Below are 25534 nucleotides of genomic sequence, written 5' to 3' on the forward strand. Positions count from 1 at the left end.
GAACAAGATCACCAGAGTTTCTCAACATCATAAAAATTTCATGACGATTCAGAAAAAAATAGCGAAAGGGTTACCTCATGGCATAATGGACCAACTAGAGGCAGGCCCCAATTGGCATAATTCAATAGGAAGAGAAATCTTTATTCTTTCTGTGTAAAGAATACGTATCCTGTGGAAATTGTTCTTACTCAAACAAAAAACATCAGCATGTCTTACTTATGTATTTGAAACATTATTTCTAGTTCACATCTAAATGCCTGAAGGTTACTGTTAAAACAAAACATTTCATTGTACTTAATCTCATTCCTAGACATTTTCCAAAGCATAGTTAACAACATGTTTTTGACCTGAGAAAAAATAAGAATATATTGGTAAAGTGGCTAGGAATGATTTTTTTTTTTTTTTGCTCTTTTTTTGTTTGTTTGTTTCAACTACTATATCATTTTTCCGGAAAGGGCATAACACTTTAATATTGTTTCACAATGTTTCTACATATTTTATTTCCAAAATAAAATTGTAAGATAGATAAGGCAGGCATTCTTATCATCATTTTTAAAACCTTAGGTGGCATGTAAATAAAATAAGCAAAATATTATCAAATAATAACTCTGTCTAAGGCACTGAGAGTTAAAATAATCATGGTGTTGTTGCTGTTAGGTGCTGTCAAGCCTATTCCAACATTAGCAACCATGTGTACAACAGCATGAACCACTGCCAGGTCCTGCACCATCCTCACAATCGTTATTATGCTTAAGGCCATTGTTGCAGCCACTGTGTCAATCCATCTTGTTGAAGGTCTTCATCTTTTTGGCTGAACTTCTACTTTACCAAACATGATGCCCTTCTCCAGGGACTGGTCGCTCTTGATAACATGTCCAAAGTACGTGAGTCAAGTCTCGCCATCCTCGCTTCTAAAAAGCATTCTGGCTGTGCTTCTTCCAAGACAAATTTGTTCATTCTTCTGGCAGTCCAGGGTATATTCAATATTCTTCACCAACACCATAATTCAAAGGCATCAATTCTTTGGTCTTCATTATTCATTGTCCAACTTTCAGATGAATATGAGGCGATTGAAAATACCATAGCTTGGGTCAGGTGCACCTTAGTCTCCAAAGTGACATCTTGGTTTGTTAACACTTTAAAGAGACCTTTTGCAGCAGATTTGCTCAGTACATATTAAGGTAATTATAGATATTTAGAATATTTAAGAAAATTGTTCATCTGTAATAATTCATCATAGATTGCTCAAATCAGGTTGTAAACATCTTTATATTTTCTCCCCATCAAGAACATGATATTCCTTTTCATTTATACATGTTTTATTTTATGTCCTTCAGTAAACTTTTATACTTTGTTTCATGGAGAAATTATACCTTTATTGCTATACATATGCTTTTCAATATTACATATTTCTCTTGCTGCTTGTGTGAATTGGATTTTTCCATTTTAACTGCTAATTACTGTTCAAAAAAAAAAAACCTATAGATTTTTATTTATCTTCTTCAAAGCTAACTTTTGGGACTCTCAAACTTAACATAATATATATAGTAGATATAAGAGTTATTAAATTTCTTAAAAATAGTTAAAAATAATTATATGGAAACAGTGATACATTTAACCATTTAAAAAATCTTAATTTTTGTGTTACCTAGAACTACTCTAAGACAGTGTTGAATGGTATCACTTATTGTGGGTGTCCATGTTTTGTTCTAATATTTTATAGTAAAGGTTTTGCTGTTTTATTGTGCAATCTAATTCTTGATTTCTTTTCCTACATTCATTGCTATATTTGGAAGGTTTTTTTTTTTTTTTCCTTACCTGCTATTTCTATTTTTCATATAATTTAAGTCAGGAATCTCTGCTTAGCTTATCAAATATTTTATGAGCATCTACTATAATCTCATTTATTGATCTTTTTGTGTTATTAATGGCTACACCAAGGCAGAGAATTTGTATCAAAATAATGTGTGAACTCAGTGTAATTCATTAGGACTTCCAGTCATCTTTAACTTGACACAATGACATGTCAAATGTTTACAGAAAAAAAAGTCAAAGAATAACTAAGAAAATTATAAAATTCAATAAGAATGGGAAGATTTGTGCTACCAAATTTTAAAATCTGTTTAAACAGTATGGCGCTGGCAGAAGAATATTCCTGTAGTTCAGTGAATCAATAAAAAGCATAAAGACCCTAAGTATGGGTTTTTAAAACACAATTGAGATGGCATTTTACATTAGTGGGAAATAATACAGCTTACAATAAATTTTATTAGGTAAATGACTATCTGCTTACTGGAAAAATATGAGTGTTCCCCCTACCTCACACCATACAAAAATAATTTCCAGGTATATGAAAAACTTATATATAACACAATAGAACTTTCACAATAAAATACTGTAACAGTATCAGAATTAAATATAAGATGTTATTTTTCAACTTAGTTTTGAAGAAACCTTTCTTAGCAGGACATAAAACAAAGGAGCCCTAAAAGAAAATACTATAAATATACACATAAAAAAAACGGTTTAAAAAGTTTGAAGAGAAGACTTAATTTAAAGCAAAATGTAAAAGTAAAAAAAATATTAAAGGCTACATGGGAAAATATTTGTAACAAATTAACATAAGAACAACATTAACATAACAAAATGTTAATATTGATAATATACAAGAAACTCCCATAAACAATGTAAAAAGAACAATTTAAAGTATACTAACAGAAAAACAACAGTAAAAGAAACAGATTTAAGCAGGAAAAATTCAGTTAAATCATACCAATAATGCAGAGAATTGAATTTGAAACACTAGTGGCATACCGAGGTCTTCCTTCATGTATTTTATATTCTAGTTGGAAAATTTATATTGTTATAAAGTTCTTAAAATTGTTAAAACTGGATTCTCTATCAGGTCGCTGTTGTTATTGTTGTTAGGTGCTGTCTATTCAGTTCTGACTCATAGGAACTCTATGTTCAACAGAATGAAGCACTGCGCAGTTCTGCACCATCCTAACAGTCATTGCTATGCTTGAGCCCATTGTTGAAGCCACTGTGTCAATCCATCTCATTGAGGATCTTGGTCTTTTTCACTCACTTTCTACTTTACCAAGCATTATGTTCTTCTCCAGGGACTGATCCCTCCTGCTAACATGTCCAAATTACATGAGATGAAGTCTTGCCATCCTCACTTCTAAGGAACATTCTGGCTATGCTTCTTCCAAGATAGATTTGTTTGTTCTTCTGGCAGTTCACGGCATATTCAATATTTTTCACCAGCTTCATAATTTAAAGACATCAATTCTTCCCTTTCTTATTCAATGTCCAGCTTTTAGATGTGTATGAGGTGATTGAAAATGCCATAGTTTGGGTCAGGGACACCTTAGTCCTCAAAGTGACATCTTTGCTTTTGAACATGTTAAAGAGGTCTTTTGCAGCAGATTTGCCCAATGCAATACAGCATCTGATTTCTTGACTGCTGCTTCCATGGGCATTGGTTGTGGATCCAAGTAAAATGAAATCTTTGACATCTTCAATCACTTCTTCATTTATCATAAGGTTGCTTATTGGTCTAGTTGTGAGGATTTTTCTCTTGTTTATATTGATGTGTAATCCATGCTGAAAGCTATAGGCTTTGACCTTCATCAATAAGTGCTTCTAGTCCTCTTTGATTTCAGCAAGCAAAGTTATGTCATCTGCATATTGGAGATTGTTAATGAGTCTTCTTGATTCCATGTTCTTCTTCATATAGTCCAGCTTCTTGGATTATTTGCCCAGCATGTGGATTGAATAAGTATGGTGAAAAGATACATCCCTGATGTATACCTTTCCTGGTTTTAAACTATGTAGTATCCCCTTGTTCTGTTTGAACAACTGCTTTTTGATCTATGTACAGACTGGTCATGATCACTAACCTTACCAAAACACCTTCCTAGATGTGCTCTTCAAATAATTTGCTCTGACTATAACAATTCCTTGCCATACCATGGAGGGTGGAGGGAATTAGGAACTCTCCCTATAGAAAAATGTGGCACATAGGTTTGACTTTGTTAAAACGAAGATCTGTGCAGGTAAATGTAACAAGTAATAGCATTTTAGACTTGGGGAACAACAGGAAAAAATAGAAGATTTTAAAGGGTTTGGTACATTCACGTAAGGCCAAGAAGACTATTCTGTACTGTTATACAAGTAGAGTATATAATGTGTAAAATGGCATAAATGCCTGGGTTTTTAAGGGAAATAACTTTATATTATATATTAAGGAGTTTGTAATTCATCTTATAGGAATTAGAGATACATCAGATCTTTGTATATCTATATACAAAAGCAGTATACATCTTATGCAAAACCAAAAAAAAACAAACAAACCCAGTGCCATTGAGTCAATTTTGACTCATAGCGACCCTATAGCAGTTAAGGGTAATTCACTCACTTCTCACTTATTGACCACGTTAGGTTCCAGAGAAAAGGCCTTTATGCAGAAACAGAGGATGACCACATCAGACCACAAAATGGAAGATGACTACATTATTTCATAACTTCCAAATTATATAATTACAAAAATACCAAATCACATCATTACAGAAATGCCAAATTTCATAATTACACAATTGCCAAACTGCTGAGAACCCTGGCCCAGGCAAGTTGACACAAAACCTTAACCATCACAGCCAGCATCGCTCTTGCCTCACACCTCAGCATTCATTAGTGCCAGAGGTTAATGTGCAAAATAGTTGGATAGTAGATTTTTTCTTTATTATTGTCAGGAATGCTAAATGTCAGGTAATGAGACAGTTGACAAGTGAGGAGTAGGTGTAACCAAATCTTTATTTTAGAAAGAAGAATATAGCAAATGAGGATAGAACAGAGAGATAAATTGGAGTATAAGAAAGTAGTTAAATAGTTATTTCTAGTTCTGGTCAAAGATGATTATAAAGTACTGGGCAGTGGGAAGAGAAGAAAGGAGGGAGATAAAGATGTTTCAGAGGAGAAATAGATAGGTCTTGAGGAGTGCTTATGTATGTTAGGGAGGCAGAGATGATATTTAGAAATTGTTTAAATTAAAAGTTAAATAAAGGGCATTGTATTTAAAAATCTCATTGGATGTCCAGCAGACAGTGAGAAAATTTTCTAGAAATCAAGTGAGACGCCATAGTTGGTCATGTAGATTTGAGTTATCAGCACATAAATGACCATTGCGGTCATAGGAATGAATTAGAATAAATTAACTACTCGGAGAGACTTTTGAACAAAGAGAAAACATGCCATTACATCAATTCACACGTAGAAGTCAGATGGAAAAAGTGGAACAAAGACAAAGGGTATTAAGTAGAAGTACTTAACACATATAGGGAAAGACTCAAAAGTTAAGTATTATATAAAGAAGGCAGAGAATGTCAAGCAAAACTTATCAATAGTGTCAATTACTGCTAAAATGAAATATGAAGAATAATTAAGAGATATTAGATTTATCAGCTAGGGGGTCATTTCCAGTCACTAAGAAAATAATTTCAATACTGAAATGAGAGCAGAAGTCATACTGAAGTACTTTCAAGAGTGAATAGAAGAAAATAAGTAGTGAATATAGAAGACTTCAAAGCAGTTAGGCAGTAAATAGAAAAAGACTGGTCGGTAGAAATAATGTTGAAGGAAGAAAAATATCAGTATTATATTCTCCTTATTATAAAATGGAGCCCTGGTAGCATAGTGGTTAAGAGACTGACTGCTAACCAAAAGACCAGCAGTTCAAATCCATCAGCCATTCCTTGGAAACCCTCCGGGGAGTTTCTACTCTGTCTTATAGAGTCACTATGAGTTGGAATAGACTTGAAGGCAATAGGTTTTTTTTTTTTTTTTTTTTTTGGTTTATTACAAAATAACATGGTTTTGTTGTTTAAAATTTTAGATTCAGAGACAAACAAGAGGAAATTAAATGTAACCATTACCAGAGCTAGGCATAAACAAGTTGAAAGAGTGATTGTTTGGAATAGACTTATGCTAAAATACAAGGTAAAGGGCAGAAACTAGTGGGAAAAAAAAAAAAAAAGCTATACTTAACATATTAGAGAGGCATACTTTCACACTTTTAGTGCCAAGAGGATAAGACTTGTAGTGAGAAAACCTGAGCTCGAATCTCGACTATGCTTTTTATTTACTTTGTGACCTCAGGCAAATCAAGCAAACTTTGGGACATCCAGAAACTGATCTGCAAAGTGGCGATGATAATAGCTACATGAAGACTTAAATACATATGAAAATGCATATTTAACTGCACAACACTGAAAAATAAAATATTGATGGATTAGAAAACAAAAGCATGGATAGGATTTTAATGCAATGGGATGAAGAAGCACAAATCAAAAGTAATGACAGCAAGAAAGTTTGTGGTAGTCAAGAAGGAAGCTGAGAAACTGGTGAAGGACGATGGTCACTAACTCTTTTGTTAAGTAGAAAAAAGAAGACGACTGAGGAGGCATTACAACTTTTAACTTTTTTGGAAATTTATTAAAATAATTCCAACTCAGTTCTTTTTATAACTCAGAATGGTCAAACTCACAGTTATAAAAACAGAGAGAGTAATTTGATATTAATGTCTCAACTATTTGCTTTTATGAATCCTAGGGCACTTAATAAATAAAAATGAAAATACTGCTTAGATTGCTTAATCAATCCAAGTCTTTGCTTCTTTCTCTTTGTAGACTTTTATTAACAGAATATTGGATGAATGTACCTCTCTGTAATTAAACTAATCTTTTTATTCAGAGTCAGGATAATTTATCATGCCTCACTTTATTCATAACTAGCTTTCAATTAATGATAAAAATATTGAGCTTATAAATCACAGTCTGTAAAAAAACTCTAATTTTGATAAGTGGCATTAGAATTCTATAATATATAAAGTATTTCAGTGCAGTTATAATCGTGCCATTTTAAGTTTAAAGTCTATTTGATAGGTATTTTATTGCCATAGTTTTGCATGTGGTATATGCCCATCTTTTAAAATGCAATTTCTCTTTCAGTGAAGACTTGTGGCTCTAATCTTCAAGGACCAAGTGGTACCTTTACGTCTCCCAACTTCCCATTCCAGTATGACAGCAATGCACAATGTGTCTGGGTCATCACAGCAGTGAATACAAATAAGGTAAGAGAGAAAATCATTTGAGGTAGAAAAGCATAATCCGAACGACAAAAGTAAAGAGATCGTGAGGAAAGTACACTACAGAAAATTCATAAGGTGTGATTTCTGTAATATTTTCCTAGGCATATGTATATAAGAAATTTGAGGAAAATAAATAAAATAATAATATAATTGCAGTTCTAATTATTAACATATTCATGATAAATCCATTAAAATTATAAATGAATATTTTCTGGGATACATTTTTGAAGGTTGTATTTTTTTTTCCTTAAAAGGAACCTTGAATAATTTATTTTTACTGTATGTCTTTTCTGCTTAACATATCATCCAAGTATACCGTTTACATACATAGATGACTTTTGTTTCAGTCTTTCTGTATTGCTATAGGTCTTCACTGTAAATAGTTTAATGTGATCTGTACTAATAGAGGATTCATATTATAGATATGTCAACAGGTTGGATTGTCTTCGTGTTTGATTCTAAGATGAGTAACATCTAAATGTGCATTTGCCTATGCACTTCGAGCAAAATGATAGCACTGAATATGTGTGAGCGCAGCTCAAAAATAAGTTTCCTCTCCTGCTGTGTCTGTCTTCCTTCTCTTTGTAAAATATGCTTTTACAACAATAGAAAACACCTATGTAGGAAAAACTGGCATTTTTCTCTGATTGCCTGTTACCTTCTCTGAATTAGATTAAGGAAAGTTTGGTGGTAAAGCACACACAGTCAGATCAAATTATTGTTCAAATACTGACTTACATCTTAATAAGTGATAAAACTTAGTTATTTAACCTCTCTGAAACTCAGTTTATTTATATATAAAATGTGAATGTTAAAGAGCATATCATGCCCTGGTGGCACAGTGGTTAAGCATTCAGCAGCTAACCGAAAGGTCAGCAGTATGAATCCACCAAGTGCTTCTTGGAAACCCTATGGGGAAGTTCTAGTCTGTCCTTTAAGGTCACTATGAGTCCGAATTGACTCACAGCAAATTTCTTTTTTTTAAAGAGTATATATTCATAATGTTATTGGGGGAAATAGAGTACTTCATAGAATTAGTATTTTAAATACATTAATCATTCTTACATAAAGCATATAGAACATTTTTTTTCCCTTAAGTACCTTAGTTTCTTAGTGATGCTGTAAGAGAAATACCATAAGAGGGTGGCTCTGACAAACCAAAATTTATCTTTGCACAGTTAAAGAGTCGAAAATTTCAAAATTCAGGGCACCAGCTCTATGGGAAGACTCTGAGTACACTCTGGGGGAAAATCCTTGTCTCAGCTTCTCTAACTTTCCTCTGGACATTCTCTGGCACTCTCCACATGGCATTTGTCTTTCCTCCATTTGTGTTTGCTTACTTTTGTGTCTGTGCTGTTCTTTTTATTACTCAGAAGTGACTGGATTTAAGACACACACTAAACTGATATGGTCTCATTAACATTTCAAAGAAAACTGTATTCCCCAAAGGGATTATATCCACAGATCAGGGGGCAGGACTCCAACACATATTTATACCAAAAAAACCAAACCCATTGCCGTTGAGTCAATTCTGACTCATAGCAGCCCTGTATATAAGAGGGACATGATTCAATCCATAACACTAAGAATAGGTAACTTCTACGTATCTAAAGGAAAAAGTGATTTGGGAAGGACTGGATGGATGTGCTAATATCATACAAATCAGCCCACCTCTCTGCTCAGATATCCATTTTTGGCATTTTGCTGCATTACCACCTCTCAGAAATGTTTATGATCTTAAAATTACACACACACACACACACACACACACACACATATCAGGTTCATGAAACCTAATTCAAAGAGTAAAAGAGTAGGTTTAAAGATCAACTTAATGGTTAATTTCAGTTGCCTCATAGGAACACCCAGGCTTAAGAATCAGAACTACATCTTGGGGAACATCTAGCTCAATTGACATAACATAGTTTATAAAGAAAATGTTCTACATTCTACTTTGGTGAGTAGTGTCTGGGGTCTTAAAACCCTGTGAGTGGCCACCTAGGGTACTCCACTGGTCTCACCCCTTTGGGAACAAGGAAGAATGAAGAAAACTAAACCTATAAGGGAAAGATTACTTCAAAGGACTAATGGACCACATCTACCACGGCCTCCACCAGACTAAGTCTAGTACAACTAAATAGTGCCCAGCTACCGCCACTGACTGCTCCTCTGACGGGGATCAAAATAAACGGTTCCAGAAAGACCTGGAGAAAAATGTAGAATAAAATTCCAACTCAAAAAGAAAGACCAGACTTGCTGGCCTGACAGAAACTGAAGAAACCCTGTGAGTATGGCCCCCGGACACCCTTTCAGCAAAGTAATGAAGTCACTCCTGAGGTTCACCCTTCAGCCAAAGATTGGACTGGCTCATAAAACAAAACGAGGCTAAAGGGCACACCAGCCCAGGGACAAGGACTGGAAGGCGGAAGGGAACAGGAAAGCTGGTAATTGGGAACCCAAGTTTGAGAAGGGAGAATGTTGACATGTCATGGGGTTGTTAACCAATGTCATAAAATAATATGTGTACCAAAAAAAAAGAAGAATCAGAACTAGATTAGAGATCTACCCTGTTAGAATTATCTGTGTAAACTTGGGAAAATTGCCAAATCCACTCCCTTGCAATATGAAGAAAAATATTTTATCCAGCGAAGCTGTGTCATCAATTCAACAAATATTTAGTTATTGAATACATTCTCTGTGCAAATCATTGGATTGCTGAGAAAATAAAGAATATAAAGTACTTGATAAATAAACTAGCATAACATTAGCAACATGCTCAGCACTAGTTTCAGCACTATTTATGAATTATTTAATGCTCACAAGACTCCTGTGAGATAGACACTTTCATTGTCTGCATTTAACAGAGAAGTTAAATAACTTGGCCAAGATAATTAGCAAAGGTCAGAGCTGTGTACTTTATAATGTATGTGTTATGTACCAGAAGATATCTTACATTACAATATAAGTATCTTATCCTAAGATACCCAAAAAAACCAACCCAGTGCCGTCAATTCCGACTCATAGCGACCCTATAGGACAGAGTAGAACTGCCCCATAGAGTTTCCAAGGAAACTAAGATAAGTGTAAAGTAAATTCATTAAAACACATTCCATTAATCTTGTTTTGAGACACAAATCTTTGGTGTCATGGCAACTACCTATAATTGTAATCAAAATGTGATATTACCTCCTGTTCTGTAAGATACTTGTTTTGCTAAGTTTAAATCATTGTCATTACTCTGTTACTTAAAATTTCAGAGGTCACTGCAATTTTCCTTTTTCATTTTGCCTAAGCTGTCAAGTGGAGCCCTGGTGGCATAGTGGTTAAGAGTTCAGCTGCTAACCAAAAGGTCAGCAGTTCAAATCCACCACCTGCTCCTTTGATACTCTGTGGGGCAATTCTACTGTACTATGGGGTCGCTCTGAGTCAGAATTGACTCAACAGCAACAGGTTAATCTACCAAACACTTACCTCCTCTTTCTCTCCCTAAAAATTTTTTGAATTTTTTTTTCTAAGTAGAACTTAATAACTTGCACTTCCTTGTTAGTTTTATCAAATAGCTATATGTAGACATTAATTTTTGATCTATTAATATACCTATACCTTCTGTCTTAGTCATCTAGCGCCACCATAACAGAAATACCACAAGTGGATGGCTTTAACAAAGAGAAATTTATTTCCTCATGGTAAAGTAGACTAACAGTCCAAATTCAAAGCTTGAGCTACAGGAGAAGGCTTTCTCTGTCGGCTCTGGAAGAAGGTCCTTGTCCTCAATCTTCCCACAGTCGAGGAACTTCTCAGGTGCATGGGCCCCGGATCCAAAGGCACACTCTGCTCCTGGTGCTGCTTTCTTGGTGGTATGAGGTCCCCAACTCTCTGCTTGCTTCCGTTTCCCTTTTATCTCTTGAGAGATGAAAGGTGGTGCAGGCCACACGCCAGGGAAACTCCCTTTGCATTGGTTCAGGGAATTGACCAGAGTAAGGGTGGTGTTACAATCCCTAGTCCTTTCAACATAAAATTATAATCACAAAACATAGGACAACCACACAATACTGGGAATCATGCCCCAATCATGTTAATGCACACATTTTTGGGGGGGTATAATTCAATCCATGAGAACATCCTATAGAAATTGTTTTTTAAACATTTTAAATATGATCTAACTGTAAGAATTACATTTCATATCATGGCCCACTTCTCATGCATGCATATGTAATTCCATACATATGTTGTTGTTACGTGCCTGTAAAGTCAGTTCTGACTCATAGCAACCCTGTGAACAGCAGAACGAGACACTACCCAGTCCTGTGTCATCCTCACAATCGCTGCTATGCTTGAGACCACTGCTGCAGCCACTGTGTCAATGCGTCTCATTGAGGGTCTTTCTCTTTTGCTTACCTTCTACTTTACCAAGCATGATGTCCTTGTCCAGGTACTGAACCTTCCTGATAACAGCCCCAAAGTACATGAGACAGAGTCTTGTCATCCTCACTTCTAAGGAGCATTCTGGCTGTACGTCTTCCAAGATAGAATTGTTCATTCTTCTGACAATCCATAGTATATCCAGTATTCCTCACCAACAGCATAATGTAAAAGCATCAATTCTTCTATGGCCTTCCTTATTCATTGTTCAGCCTTCACATGCGTATGAGGAGATTGAAAATTCCATGGCATGGGTCAGGTGCATCTTAGCCTCAAAGTGGCATCTTTGGTTTTTAGCACTTTAAAGTGGTCTTTTGCAGCAGATTTGTCCAATGCAACATATTGTTTTGATTTGTCGACTGCTGCTTCCATGGCCATATCCAAAAAAAAAAAAAAAAAAAAGCCAAACCCATTGCAGTCAAGTCGATTCCAAGGGTTCCCAAGGAGCAGCTGGTGAGTTTGAACAGCTGACCTGTTGGTTAGAAGCTGTATCACTTAACCACTGCACCACCAGGGCTCCATGGGCATATAGTACCAAAGTAACATTTTTCTTAACACGTGAATGTTGCTGTCTATTTTGTATTTTGGGTTATTCTAATCTATTCCTTTTACAAACACCTACTAAATAGATTTCATGATGCACTAACAAAATGTAACTTGTAGTTTGTAAAACACTGTTGGAAATATTTGCTTCCATAGATTACCACCTGGGATTCCAAAATACCACAGGTAGGTGGCTTCAGAAGCCCTGGTAGCACAGTGATTAAGAGCTTTACTGCTGACCAAAGGGTCCTGCAGTTCAAATCCATCAGCCATTCCTTGGAAATCCTAAGGAGCAATTTGTCCTATAGGTCAATGTGAATTAGAATCAACTAGAAAGTAATGGGTTTGTATTTTTGGTTTAGGGCAGCTTCAACAACTCATTGAAAAACATGGTTCTTTTTAGTTATTTGTTATACTTAACTTTTGTATTAATGCAGAAAAATCATCAATAAACTCTTTTCTTTCATATTCAATCTTTTGGTTGAGTAATTTATAGGTGACAGTGTCTTATACTAAAATATTAGACCATTAAATTATTGTCATTTTTGCTGTTCAATTTACAAACTATCTTATTTATTTAGTGCTGCTGTAACAGAAGTACCACAGTGAGTGGCTTTAACAAACAGAAATTTATTTTCTCACAGTTTAGGATGCTAGAAATCTGAATTTAGGGCTCCAGCTCTAGGGGAAGGCTTTCTCTCACTGTTGGCTCTGGGGAATAGTCCATCTCTTCAGCTTGCTTCCTGCTTCCTTGGAGATCTCCATGTGGCTTGACATCAGTCTTCTCCCATCTCTGCTCTGCTCATTTGTTTGATCTCTTTTATATCTCAAAAGAGAATGACTAAAGATATACCCTGCATTAATCCTGCCTCATTAACATATAAAGACAACCTATTCCCAAATGAGATCATAACCACAGGTATAAAAAAAAAAAAAGAATTTTTTTTTTTTTTTTAACAGGTTAGGATTTACAATACATATTTTGGGATGATGTAATTTAATCCAAAGCACAAACGTGCAATTAAGCTAAATAAAATATAATGGCAGAGCATTGCAATCTTAAAGTAATATATACTTTTGATATTTCTTCCTCTTTGAGGAAAGGATTTAAACCAATAGGTTCCCCCCCAAAAAACAAACTCACGGCCGTTAAGTTGCTTGTGACTCATAGTGACCTTGTAGGACAGAGTACAAATGCCCCATAGGGTTTCCGAGGAGTGGCTGGTAGATGTGAACTGCCGACCTTTTGGTTAGTGGCCAAATGCTTAACCACTGCACCATATATTTTTGATATTTCTTCCTCTCTTGAGAAAGGATATGAACCAACAGATTTAGGCAGACCCTAAAGTCAGCTGGCAAATGAGCCCGAGAAATATAATTTGCAGTGTCTGAAACTTAGCAGCACAGAGAAGGGTTGGCTTGGCTCTGAGCTAAAAGAAAGCACATAAATAATTAGCATAGATTTGCAGTTGCCTAATAGGGGGAGTCTATTTTTTTTTTTTTTTATAGGAAGAGCTAGTTTGAGAGAAAAGAAAACAAAAGTTCAGTTTGGGAAATGTTACATTTAAGATGCCTATGAAGTTGGATATCAGATTGGATATACAAGTGTGGAGGGAAAAAAAATAAAACGAGTTGGGAATGGAGATATAAATTTGTGAGTTGTCAGCATAAAGATGTTATTTAAAGCCATGAGACTGAATGAGATCACAATATATGTAAGTCTTAGGAGGAAAGTCCAAGTTAGAATAAATAATGGATGAACAACCATTAAAGACTAATGAGTTAGGTACCTAATTGGAAATATGTTTTTTTTGGTATGTGGTTTTTCTTATATTACATTTTTATACAATTAAAGACAATCTGTTCTCAACCCAGGATCCAAATGACCATGGGGAAATCATGTCTTGGAATGTCTAAAATATGTCTGTAATATTTTTCAAATGTAAATACATAAACATACTATTAAATTATAAAATATATTTATAATGTTAATATATTCATACCATGTAATATATTACTGATGAAGTTAAAAGCCTACCATCTTCAGTATAGATTATACCTCAATATAAAACAAACAAAAATCCTCACAACTGGACCAATAATCAAGATCATAATAAACAGAAAAAATACTGAAGTTGTTAAGGATTTCATTTTAATTTCCTTGTTGATTGGATACACATTCAATGCACATGGAAGCAGCAGTCAAGAAATCAAAAGATGTATTACGTTGGGCTAATCTGCAGCAAAAGACCTCTTTAAAATCTTAAAAGCAAAGATGTCACTTTGGGGACGAAGATACGCCTGATAGGAGCCATGGTATTTTCAATTGCCTCATATGCATGAGAAAGCCAGGCAATGAAAAGGAAGACTAAGAATAATTGGCACATTTGAATTGTAGTATTGATGGAGAGATTTTTTATACTGAATATACCATGGATAGCCAGAAGAAAGAACAAATCAGCCTTAAAGGAGGTACACCAGAATGTTTTTTAGAAGCAAGGATGGTGAGGCTTTCTCTCGCTTACTTTGGACATATCAAGAAGGACCAATCCCTGGAGAAGAACATCATGCTTGGTAACGTAAAGGGTCAGCTAAAAAAGAGGAAGACCCTTAATGGATTGACACTGTGGCTGGAACGATGGGCTCAAATATACCCACTATTGTGAGGATGGCACAGGACCAGCAACATTTTGTTTTATATTATGGGGTCACTATTTTTTTTATGAGTCAGAGCCGACTTGATGGCCTTTAACAGCATTATAGCAACATCTGGCTATTTGACTTTTTTCTTAATCAATTGATAATAAACAACTCTCTTATGTGAGGGCCCCATTAATTTTTTCCATGATATTAAAAATGTACTCCTTATTTTCAAAGTTCAATCACTGATTAAAATTCAATGCAGTGATCAACATTACACAAGTAGATTAGCCTTTAAAAACAAAAGCAATATTCGCACGAGAAAAGCATGTCAGGCCCTATCTTAAACTCTGTATAGTATTCTTACCATATCCCTTAAGGCACATTTCATTTTAGCATTAATCCTGACGTTAGTAGGACAACTAGAAGTTCTTAAACTGTCATTCTAAGACTCAGCATGGCCACCAATAATGCGAATCTGTTGCTGTGTATTGATAATTAGACTTTGGCTTTAGCCTTGAGACTGAGTACCCATCTTTTATTTTGGTCCTAGTCATTGGAAACCTGCCTTGTTTCTTATCTGCATCTCTGTTCTATTATCTTCATTTTGCTAGGCTGGGATCATTCTTGCTACTGTTTGTTCTTTTTCCAGGGACTAGAATCCTGTTGTTGATCCACAGGCTCCTGTATGGAGCTCAGCAACCCACCAAATATCTTCTCCAAACAAATGAGCCAGTTGCCTGCTCCTGGTACCTTCATCCTTTTGTTTTATTCCCTGAACCACACTTGCTCCCATAACCTTCCTCATGCTTTATTTCCATCTACTTGTTGCCATTCCTCTAACAGGTGTCTCCCCAACTTCTATTCATGTGTAGAACTACTATATAATAGTGTTCTATTGTGTATCTCTTTTCAACTCTGCATTCTGTCATATTTTAATCTTGAAATTGGCCATGGAGGGAGAATTTATACTATAGAAATTGGCAAATACTACAAATCAGGGCTTAATTTATTTATTTTGCTTATTGTTTAGATGTAGAAAATGATGAAGAAAATATTGATAATGAAGATTAAGTTTAAATGTGTGTCATGTCTACAGCCAATTTTTTGAGCCATTTACAAAACTGAAGAATTTTTCTTCCAGTGTTTGAAAATTATTATCCCATTTAGTAACAAAGTCATAAACCTCAGTGACAAACAAGTGATATTCTGACATGCATCTTTATTTTTTCTATTGTGTTTTACTCATTAATATAAATAAAAATATCCACCAATATTCATGCCATAACTACACTCATTCATTTGTTAATTGCAATAACAGGTTGGCTACGGATACAAAAGTTTGGTAAAATTTCACAAAGAGTTTTATGAAAATAGATTAGCTATGTGGAATTTACAATAAAGAATATTGTATATTTAATTCTATAACTTGTAAAGTTTATGCTTTATATACTTTATATCAGTAAAATTTATAGTGAACATAGTTTTTATTTTTTTTTTAAAGACTCAGTTGTTAAGCAGTTACCAATACACTACTGGTATCTTGTCTCCTAATCTAGGTCAATCTAATTAGTTTTGAACCTTGAGAAGAATGGTATGCCCTGAAAATTGGGTTCATTTATTAGAAAAAGAGAGTACTGTGTACTCAGTCATTACTCTAAGGACTTTTCATGTAACATTTCACTTGATCTTTATAAAACTCTGTGAGTTAGGTGTAACTATTGTCCCCATTTTTAAGTAAGAAAACAGATTTAGGGAGATAAAGTAATTTGCCAAAGACCACAATGTAACTTTCAGAGTAAACCATTAAAGATGATCCGTAAATAGGCATGGAGAATCTTGCAGAGATCACCCATTTTATCCTGCTAGCTGGATCCCGAAGTCTCACCAGGCCCCTGCCCTTTCTTCTACCCAGGACCTCAGCTTTTGTTTGCATCTATGAAATACCCGTACCTTTAAAAATATATGTGTATTTTTACTTAAGTCAGCAAGGGTAGTAGTTTCTGTTAGTTGTCACCAAAGAGCCCTGAGGCAAGGAGCTAATGGTGTAGTCATTTTTGTTATCGCCTGATTTATTGTAAAGGGAGTCTCTTGCAATGTTTAGCTCTCCATGTTGCTCTCTCTCAGAGCAGTGCTTCCGTATATTTTACTATATTCTGTGAAACAATAGCATGCTTATTTCCCATATACTTATTTATATTTGGGTGAGAGGAATTTAGCTCTTTAAAACAAATAGTGTTTGCCAAAAGGGCATGCATTTACTCTAGTTTCTTGGGTTTCTAATAGTCTTTTGAGAAGTAAATCTTTCAATATCAACATATAATTTAATAGTAAAATCAAATGGATATTTGTTTAACTTAAGCAATTCTTCAATAGAATATAATGAACTCATCTGAAAATTCTGTAGGAAAGAATTCTTTATGGCTTTTTGACCAGTCCTTGTTTTTACTGAAAATGAAAATGTAGTGTACTTTTATTCACATTGAATTATTGTTATAAGGATAATGTTGATGTATCCAGAATGTCAGAAAATTTCACAACTAACAAAATAGGATACATTGGGAGTTTAGTAATAAAAAATTAAATAAACTGAGCAGAAAGAATATAATTCAGAGAGAATAAAGACAGGCACATATGGTTAACTTCAGTTTAGAATGTACTTTCATTAGTAGAAGTCTTAAGTGTGAGAAGCGATAAAATTAGTCATCAAAAAATTAGAATTGAGTATGGCTTTTAAAAGTATGCTGGGTAACACTAGCTAAAAGGGTCAATTATTATTATTTTTTGTATTCTAAGACTATATGTATTTTTTTCTGAATTTGGCTGATATTTGGATTTTATGGAAACCCTGGTGGCATAGTGGTTAAGTGCTATGACTGCTAACCTAAAGGTCGGCAGTTCAGATCTGCCAGGTGCTCCTTGGAAACTCTATGGGGCAGTCCTACTCTGTCCTATAGGGTCACTATGAGTCGGAATCAACTCGACGGCAATGGGTTTGGTTTTTTGGGGTTTTTTTGCATCTTATGATTCAGAGAATAAAGTTTAGCATGACCTATGTGAATCAGTGAAGAAGGACAAGATGCTAGCACGATGTTTAGTGTATATACTTAAAAACTCATTCTGGAGAGTCTTAAACTATTTATAAATAACTTTCATATAATTCAAATAATGCATGTACATAGTTGGGATGTAACAGTCAAAAGCCCTGATTTCTTGTGAAGGGCATTTAACATCTCTGAGTCTTAGTTTCCTCAATTTTAAAGCAGGACTAATAACCCTGCCCTGCCACATCACGGGACTGTTGGAGTATAACACAATTTAATGAACAGAACATCACTTTGTACATTGGAAATGATGTAAATATATTGTTTATGCTTAGTATTTGCACTATTCCTTATTCTAAAATGATGTTAGATGTATGACTCTTCATCAAAGAGACCATAATACATATGTTGAGAGGATATTTAAACATAAGAACAGTACCGAGCACATAGTGGGTGTCCAGTTAACATCTACTGCATAAATAAAATAACTAATATATAAGAAAAAGCAGCACATGAAATATGTGAGAAATTATACTTTGATCTAGTATAGTTTAAAATCAGTGTACAATATATAACAAATAACTTATTGACATTTGTGATGCTTTATAAATAAATGCTACCAAAATATTAAGTAATATTTAGATCTTCATATTGTTTTTGTAGCATTATCATATGTCATAGTTATTGGACTTTTCATACCCGTCTGCAAAATTTTCACTATAGAAGCTCATATTTTTCTGACAGAATACACTTGTTTCTGCTGAAATGATGTGTTAAGTGGAAGTTTCTCTCTTCCCTTATGTTTTCAAGGACACCTGCCTCAAACTTAAATGGAGATCAAAAAAGACAAACTTTTTTAGTAGGGGCAGGTTAATTCCATTCATTCGTTTATTTTTTTTTTTTTAATAAGTAGTAGAAGTCAATTTTATATAATTAAAAAATTCTTTAGTAGAATGTAAAGAACTAATTGCAAATTTTGTGGGACAGGTAAAATAATTGAATTGTGAAATATTTTACTCATACATTCACTGCAGCATTTAAGCCCACATTTATTTTTGGATCCATAAAATATCCATTCAATAATCCTTCCCATAAACTCTTCAGGCTTCAGAATATACCCTAGACCTCCACCCATAAATACTGATTGTCACTGGAGCCTTTCTACCTTGTCACCATTCCATCACTACAGCTAGCCTTTGCCACCTCCATTTAGCCTGTCCGCTTACAGATAGGTGCTTTTTATCCTCCTAACAGTTGGAGAATTGAGTCCTGTGCCAAGCTGCAGTGCCAGCTCTGAGACTTCAGCCAGGCATGGAAAGTGTCACTTTTCTGCACACTGCAGTTGTCTTAATTTGAGTTTCCAAAAATAAGACCTGTGCAAGTGATTTATTTTAAAAAATGGACCCAAGAGAAACTATTAATTGAGTGGAGGAAGCAGAACAGGAAAAAAGGAGAAGTTAAATAAGGTGCAATTTCAGGCAACATCCCAACCTCAGCCCGATCCCATGAAGTGTAAATTACCCCTGAGTTTGTCCCAACTGAAAAGAAGGGGGATGGGCTTTCACACTTCTGCATCCCATGATCATAGACTAACGGTCATCTAGGCCCTTTGTGGCTTATGTGTGGGCAGAGTGACTCTTCGTAGTCTAAGGGAAGCCTCCAGAAGAAGAATTGTATATTACAGGAATTTAGAGGCAAATGCACATTGAAAGTAGACAATGGGCACCAGAAAGGGCGAGAGGCTTCTGAGGGTATCTGAATGGAGCACTGACAGTATTTGCTGCAGTAGAAAAGGAGCTAAAGAGAACAAACCCAAGACAGCAGTTTGGGGATAAACTAAAACCAAAGCCAGTTTGACAATCTAACCAAGTCATTATTCAGAAAGAGCCTAGGAACAAAGTGCAGATCTTGGTATAAAATAATAGAATGGAAGTCAGGAAAACAAACTAGAAGCTTCACCAAACCAAAGAGAATAGCTTCAGCCACTCTTTATAGAATGCCTCAAGTTTGACAGTAGGAGAACTATTAAAGGTGTCTCATTTGTCCCTCCTTTTGATTGAATCGTGCCTCTTCTGCCAATGAGACCTGTCCTTTTGACTAGATGGTTTTTTTTAGTTCATTATAGTTAAAATGAGTCTCTCTGTGCAGTCAAAATTAGTAGATATTTAAAAAATACACAAACTATACATAAGGAAAAAGATAAAAAGAAATATTCCAAAATTTAAAAGGATTATCTCTGAATATAGGACTACAGATATTTTTTTCCCTTAATATTTCTATGTTAAAAATTTCAATATAAAAAAATTCAATAATAAACAAGGGGTACTTTGTACTAAAATTATTTTTCAAAATGATAATAAGTTAATAAAAAGAAAAAGAACAGTATGGCTATACAATGACTGCCATTATTGGCTGCTTCTTTCTTACCTTTATAAACTTTCTCTTCTCCTGGTTTTGAAATCTGTTTTCCTAAGTTGCCTCCTGTTATCTCAGTCTTTTCCCAGTACCCACCACTCTCTTCCATCCCCTTAAAAATCATTGTTCCTCAGTGTCCTGAATTCAAACTTTCTTCATTCTACATTCTTCTCTTCTTTCAAATATATAAATACAAAGTTCAATGAATACATTCTAGGTCATTAATATGTCTTGATGTTGCCTGACTCTCTCAGCCAGGTTTCCATTATTTCTCCTTTGAAACTTCTCAACTAGTAAATCTTTATCTCATTTAGTTGCCTACTCCAGCTCTAATGACTCTATAAACAAATTCAGTGTGATATTTTAAAAACTAAATTCTAAAATGAAAGCATCTCCTTCCTTAGTAAGATATTTAAGTGGATCCACATGGCTGGAGCTATGAACAACCTGAACTCTCTTATCTCCCTTGTCCCATTCCCCAACATTTGACATCTTCCCAATGTACTATCAGAGCCCTCTGGTTTGAGGGTATGTTGTTCCCTCTGCGGAGAATAGATTTCCACACTTCATTTGCACCTCTCTAAATTCATGGCCTTGCTTATTCTTGGCAATTCTTTAGAACTCAAGTCATGTTTCACCTTTTCATGGAAGCCTTCCTTGTCTTTCCTCCTAGACTGATTTAGGAAAACCTGCTGTACATACTAGCTCACCAGTTATCTGACTATATTTTAATTATCTGACTATTTCAGATAATTTTTTAGCTGAGACATCAGATATCTGACTATACCTGACTATATTTGATATCTGACTATATCATACTATATTTAATTATATTTACTCACCTCTTTTCCTTATTTTTCCCCTTAAAGACAAAAAAAAAAAAAAGAAGTCTTCAGTCTTTGTGTCCTTAACATCTAGTAGAGTAGCTGCCATATGGGGTTTCCTCAAATCAACATTTGTCGAAAGAACTGGTTAAAATTTTCATAGGAAAAAAAAATTTGATTATTTACATCTTTGTCAGCTTTCCTTGGGAACTTCTCTGGTATTTAAAATAAAGGTAGGTAAAGCATACAAAAAACAAAATTTATTTATTTATTTTTCCCAGTACTTCTCCCACTAATAACCTTTGGATGTCCCTACCACTTTAACCTCAATATTGCAATTGTTTTTAAATGGTGTGCATAATCAGGACTGTGCTGCATGATAATTAGGCATAAGGAGTAAGCCATTCACATAAACAGTGGTAACTAGTATACTTTATGCAGCCAGGAAACCCTGGTGGCATAGTGGTTAAGTGCTATGGCTGCTAACCAAGAGGTCAGCAGTTCAAATCTGCCAGACACTCCTTGGAAACTCTATGGGTCAGTTCTACTCTGTCCTATAGGGTCACTATGAGTCAGAATCGACTCGACAGGAGTGGATTTGATTTTTTTGGTTTGGTTTATGCAGCCAAATAAAGCCTTTTGGGGGTTGGCACAAGAAAAGAAGGGTGAATCTGGACAAGAAAAAATATTCTTAATTAAAACTATTAGGGTACATAGACTTATCAGTTGGGATTAGGTCTGCGTACCAGTGACAAAAAATGTGTAATAACTGAAGCTTGAACAGGATAGGTTTGTGGTCCAAGACTGATGGTATCTCTCAGGGACATAGATGGGCTTCTTCTAATTCATTACTCATCATCTCCAGGATGTGACCTTTGTTCACAAGTTCCAGCATGGTGTCAAACACATTACAGACACTGATTGGAGTAAGTGATGAAACGAAAACTGCAAAGGACAAGCACAATCTCATAAAGGAGTTGCCTGAAAGCTGCTACAAACACTTCCACTTATACCTTCTTTAGCATAACTTAGCCACGTAGTCATACTCAGTTGCAAAAGAAAATGGGAAATACAATATTTAAAGCAACTAGGTGCCTGCAAGAATTTCTACCAATGGAAGACGGGGTGAATGGGATATTGGGGAAAGATGTGCCAATCTCTGTTACACAGTTTTATTCCAAAATTGATAAGTGAATAAAGGATGTTCCTATTTAACTAACACCAAATAAGAAGCCATATGTTAGGAAAACAACAACAGTATTAATATCACTACTATTAATATTAATAGCATTACACTGGATATGGATCGAGTGCATGTGACAAACATAATGCTAAGCTTTTTTTTTTTTTTAATGTATCATTCACATTTAAGCTGACATTTGAAGGATGACAAGGGGCTAGCAATGCAGAGAGAATTCTCTGAGGCAGAAGAAGTGCTCGTAAAGGTCATTGAAAACCATGGGGTCTTCTAGAAAATAAAAAAGGGAGAGTGGTCCTGTCGCACAGTGAGTAAGGAGAAGAATAGAAGAAGTGAAACCTTGAGAGGTAGATAAGGCCCAGATCATATAGCGCCATTTGGGATTCATCCAAAAATATAATGAGAAGCCGTTGATAAACAAGATACCTAAATGGCTGTGCTCTCACTTCATTCAGATATCTCTCAAGTGTCACCTCCTCACCCCCTCCATCACTGACTACCTTCATCATTCTTTATTCCCTTGCTTTACTTTATTTGTCCTTATAACACTTCATAACACATATAAGTGTTATGAAAACTTTATATTGTATGAGATTTTATGCTTCTTGGTCTATGTATTGCATATGTGTATATTGTGTATTTCCCCAACTAAGGGAGAAAAGGTTATCTGTATCACCAGCACTGGAGTTTTTAGGTAGGGGAGTTACATGATCTGATTTGCATTTTAACGTAATATTCAAAACTTAAACTAGAGGCTTATTAATTAAAATGCTGTTCAAAAAGCAGGAAAAAGTAGCATAATTACTTTTTCCACCCTTATCCCAGTACTGCTTCCAGAGAGTATTCGTTTATAGACTGGAAATCCATTTTCCCTGGATAGCTGTGGCAAGCAATTGATTTGGTGGCAGATGAATCGTCTTGTGCACTAGCTTAGACCTCCCAGGGTTTCCACCTAAATGACTATTCCAGGGAGAGAATTTTGCAGTTAAACAGGCCTTTCATAGGTATCAACTAATGAAGACTCACCATTTAATGATTATGCTTAAAAAAATTACATAAAGTTAACACAGACCATGAATTAAGAAGCTTATATCCTTGCCCTCTAGTGTCATAGGAGCCCTGGTGGTACAGGGGTTAAGCACTCAACTGATAATTGAAAGGTCAGCGGTTCAAACCCACCAACCACTCCAAGGGAGGAAGATGTGGCAGTGTGCTTCCATAAAGATTATAGCCTTGGAAACAATATGGGGCACTTCTGCTCTCTCACATAGGGTCACTATGAGTTGGAATTCACTTGAGGACAATGGGTGTAATGTCAAAATAATAAGGATATAATGGGGAGAGTAATTAGAACCCACTGCATCGTTCATGTACATAAAAGTATATAGTATGAGTCTCACTACCATCACAGTGTGGTTAGTAATTTTGAACTAATCTTCCATTTTCTTAATAAACCCCAACTTGCAGATTCTTGGTAGATATGTAGATAGGTATAGATACAGATGGATAAATGGAGATATACATGGATAGATGATAGGTACATAAATAGGTAACCTGGACCATGCTCACCACATTATAAATGTATGAAGATCTGGGTTCCCTAAGAGGCAAAACCAGAAAAAGAGCCCTTTTTATCAAATTATCTTTAATAAGCCTCCTTTTTATTTGTTTTTCAGTAAAACAATATGCACAAATTTGTAATGAATATCATCCTGAAACCAAGAATATTATCTGTAAGGTATTTTCTTCAAATTCTGTAAATTCAAGTTGATAATTTATATGTTATGAAATTTAAATTTTATCTCCCAGTAGCTAAGCATAAATAAATGACAGAAAAGAACCAAAGATTTTGTAATATTGTGTCATAGATTTAATATTTGATGCATCTTTCATTTTATGTAGCTTCTTTCTTTCAGTGGAACATTTGTAGTGCCGTATTTAATCTGTCATTGTTACATACCAGCAGTCCCCTAAAGGAGAAGAGCAGTGTACAGATACAAAAGACATAGAAAAAGAAAATAAAACTAAAAGCTTTTGTCATTCCATCAACATCTTCCTGTGTCCCCAGACTCCCCTCCACCCCTATCTCTAAAATATGTGGCCTTGTAAAAATTGAAACTCTTAACCTGATGTTGGTAGCAAAGTGGATGAGCCTAGAGAATTTCCTGAGCTGACACTTCTCATTTTTGAATGGTCTAGTTGAGTCTTGGGATTTATCTACTGCAATAAAATATTTAAGTGTAATATTACAGTTTATAATCCTTCTAGAATATGAGGGATTAATTATTTTCTCTAAAATAAGATTACATTCAAATGAATAAATGATGGGCTTGTTTGTATCATACTTCAAACTTTACCTATTTCACAAAATTCATTTAAACTTACTCTGTATATTTCTTTTTTATAAAGACATGCAAATTAAGATGGTTACTATTTAAACATTTATTGAATATGGCTTCTCCATATGCATATGAAATACATATCACACACTATACATATCAAAAAGGCTATCTAGTTTTAGGATTTATTGGAAACACGTAATTTTTTACATAAATGAACTTCACGTTCTGCTCTGTATGAATTAGATATATACAGCCAATAAATTTGGTAACACAGTCCTGTGAGGAAAAGAGTTCTGTGATTGTCTTTCAATAGTGCTTTCATATGTATGGGAAGGGAAAAAAGGAAAACAATGTTGCAATCATTTTTATTTGGGAGAAAAAAAATCTCGACTGAGTCAATTCTTTTCCAGCCTTCTTTCACAGCCCAAGCCTATGTCCTAATCCCTCTGACACAGCCCCATTCACTTTAAAACCAGACTGCTTTCTGCTTCTAGAGTGAATATCTAAAAAACAAGTATAACTCTATCAAGCCTTTGCTCCACACTCTTAAATTTCTGCTCATCATTTCCAAAATAAATTTCACAATCATTAACATGATCTGATTCCAGCCCTCATTTCCAGTTTTCCTTTCTATCACCTCTTGTCTCAAATTTTATGACTCAAAAACAAAAAGAAACCCTCTTTCCACTGTGCCATCTTTCATGCTACAGCCTACAATGTCTTATCTACTCCACTGGACTTGATTGCCAAGGTTCAGAAAGTACACGAAAAAGGAAGTGCTTTAATTAGATGTCAAGTTTATTGTGCAGCAAGGCATTGCAAACCTTAAGTTTAATTAAACTTTGTATATTTTGTACTTATGCATGTTATGTACTCTGGATTTCTTCATCTGGTAGCAAAAATCATTATTAATGATAGAGTGATTTATTGCCATTCTGTAACAGACATATGAAAAA

The 25534-nt window shown here is 34.9% G+C and overlaps 1 protein-coding gene across 3 annotated transcripts in view; it reads left to right on the forward strand.

Annotated features, from left to right (window-relative positions):
- The window catches only part of CSMD3 (CUB and Sushi multiple domains 3), a 1374620-nt gene that overhangs the window by 689513 nt on the left and 659573 nt on the right, over positions 1-25534 (forward strand). For all 3 annotated transcript variants that reach the window (XM_049854130.1, XM_049854131.1, XM_049854132.1), the window contains one exon: positions 7011-7132. In XM_049854130.1, coding sequence (XP_049710087.1) covers positions 7011-7132 — 122 coding nt within the window. The remainder of the gene's footprint in view (positions 1-7010; positions 7133-25534) is intronic.

Source organism: Elephas maximus, chromosome 15 (assembly GCF_024166365.1).
Source record: "Elephas maximus indicus isolate mEleMax1 chromosome 15, mEleMax1 primary haplotype, whole genome shotgun sequence".
In the NCBI taxonomy this organism is placed as follows: domain Eukaryota; kingdom Metazoa; phylum Chordata; class Mammalia; order Proboscidea; family Elephantidae; genus Elephas; species Elephas maximus.